Source organism: Saimiri boliviensis, chromosome 8 (genome assembly GCF_048565385.1).
Source record: "Saimiri boliviensis isolate mSaiBol1 chromosome 8, mSaiBol1.pri, whole genome shotgun sequence".
NCBI lineage: Eukaryota > Metazoa > Chordata > Mammalia > Primates > Cebidae > Saimiri > Saimiri boliviensis.
The window spans coordinates 75,170,077-75,172,029 of record NC_133456.1 but is presented as its reverse complement, the minus strand read 5'-3'; the positions used below and the strand labels follow the sequence as shown (position 1 = coordinate 75,172,029).

The following is a 1,953-nucleotide window of genomic DNA, read 5'->3' as shown; positions in this document are numbered from 1 at the left end:
TTCTGTTTCGCTTCATGTTCAGCCCTCAGGAAGTATTCATTTCTATTGTTCACAACTGAAGTTGTCTGTCAGAAAGCAATGTTGTAAGGTAACATGCAGCTACATATTTTTCCTCAAAATTGAGGAGAAAGGAATTTCTAAAGTAGGCATTATATTCTTAATTTTTATCTGTGAATAAAGCCACCCAACTTCTCAGCTCCTCCTCCGTTTGCCCTCTACTTCAGATTACTTTCTATGAAGACAAAAATTTTCAAGGCCGTCGCTATGACTGTGATTGCGACTGTGCAGATTTCCACACATACCTAAGTCGCTGCAACTCCATTAAAGTAGAAGGAGGCACCTGGGCTGTTTATGAAAGGCCCAACTTTGCTGGGTACATGTACATCTTACCCCAGGGAGACTACCCTGAATACCAACGTTGGATGGGCCTGAACGACCGCCTCAGCTCCTGCAGAGCTGTTCATCTGGTGAGTCTGGGGATTCGTGCACTCCCTCTCTTTCCCACACCCTCTGTTTGCTTTCTCTTTTGCTTTTAGGTGAAAATTTCCTTGAGTTTTTTCTACCTCTTAATGAATGGCTGCTTGTTGGCTACTGAAACTTGAGTAACTCTTAGGTCAGTTCATTACAAGAATGACCACACTAATTTCCAGGGTGCTCTCTCTGCCTTTTTTTTTTTTTTTTTTTTTTTCCTTCTTTTTTTGAGATGAAGTGTCGCTCTGTTGTCCAGGCTGGAGTGCAGTGGCATAATCTCAGCTTACTGCAACCTCTGCCTCCCAGGTTCAAGCAATACTCCTGACTCAACTTCCCAAGTAGCTGGGATTATAGGTGCCTGCCACCATGCCTGGCTAATTTTTGTATTTTTAGTAGAGATGGGGTTTCACCATGCTGGCTAGGCTGGTCTCGAAATCCTGACCTAGTGATCCACCCGCCTTGACCTCCCAAAGTGCTGGGATTACAGGCCAAAGCCACCACGCCCAGCCTCTCTCTGCCTCTTGAATGTTTTGAAGAATTAATTTTTTCTCATGGAAATTTAGCTGTTTTAGTCAGTACACAGTGGGATGGGAGTTCAGATCATCTAGCTTTCAAGGTGATACATTCTGAGCAATACTATTCTCTAAGTTCTTGACCTACTGGTGATTTCCATCATGGTTTCTGTTCATTTTCTCCTGTGTCTTTTCAGCCTAGTGGAGGCCAGTATAAGATTCAGATCTTTGAGAAAGGGGATTTTAATGGTCAGATGTATGAAACCACTGAGGATTGCCCTTCCATCATGGAGCAATTTCACATGCGAGAGATCCATTCCTGTAAGGTGTTGGATGGTGTCTGGATTTTCTATGAGCTACCCAACTACCGTGGCAGGCAGTACCTCCTGGACAAGAAGGAGTACCGGAAGCCCATCGATTGGGGAGCAGTTTCCCCAGCTGTCCAGTCTTTCCGCCGCATTGTGGAGTAATGACATGAATGGGGCCATATTCTGCCTGGGGCCCAAATGCTGGCTGGCCTTATGGTCCAAATAGGCATCATCAATAAAACAGTTGGCACGCATCCCACTGCTGACTATAATGCCTCTCCTTAAATGCTTCTAGGGACCAGCACTATAGTGCTCGCCACAGTGGGCAGTTACACAAAGCAACACATCTGTCATATTACCAATCTAGATCTTTGTGCCAAACAAAATGAGATTGCATTAAAAAGTTGGAAAATCATACTGCCATGTGGTGGTTCCTTTGCTTATGTTTTGCATTAATTTGACAGGCACAGCAATAATTGCTAACATTTATTGAGTGCCTACATTATTTCATTTTCTCTTCACAACCCTGTGAGAGGTAATTTGTCTGTATTTTATAAATAAGGAAACTGAGAGAAATTTAAAATTTGCCGAATTCACCAATTAGTGAATGGAGGAGCCAGGATTCATTCCAGGCTACTTCTGCTCCCAAAGTCATTGTTCTT

General features: G+C 43.4%; 1 protein-coding gene across 1 annotated transcript; it reads left to right on the top strand.

Moving 5' to 3' along the window:
* Positions 1-224: 224 nt before the first annotated feature.
* Positions 225-1,706, top strand: CRYGS (crystallin gamma S). Its single transcript, XM_003926987.3, has 2 exons — positions 225-467; positions 1,181-1,706. Exons 1-2 carry the CDS (start codon positions 378-380, stop codon positions 1,451-1,453), a joined length of 363 nt encoding a protein of 120 aa, XP_003927036.2. The 5' UTR covers positions 225-377; the 3' UTR covers positions 1,454-1,706.
* The last annotated feature ends 247 nt before the right edge of the window (positions 1,707-1,953 follow it).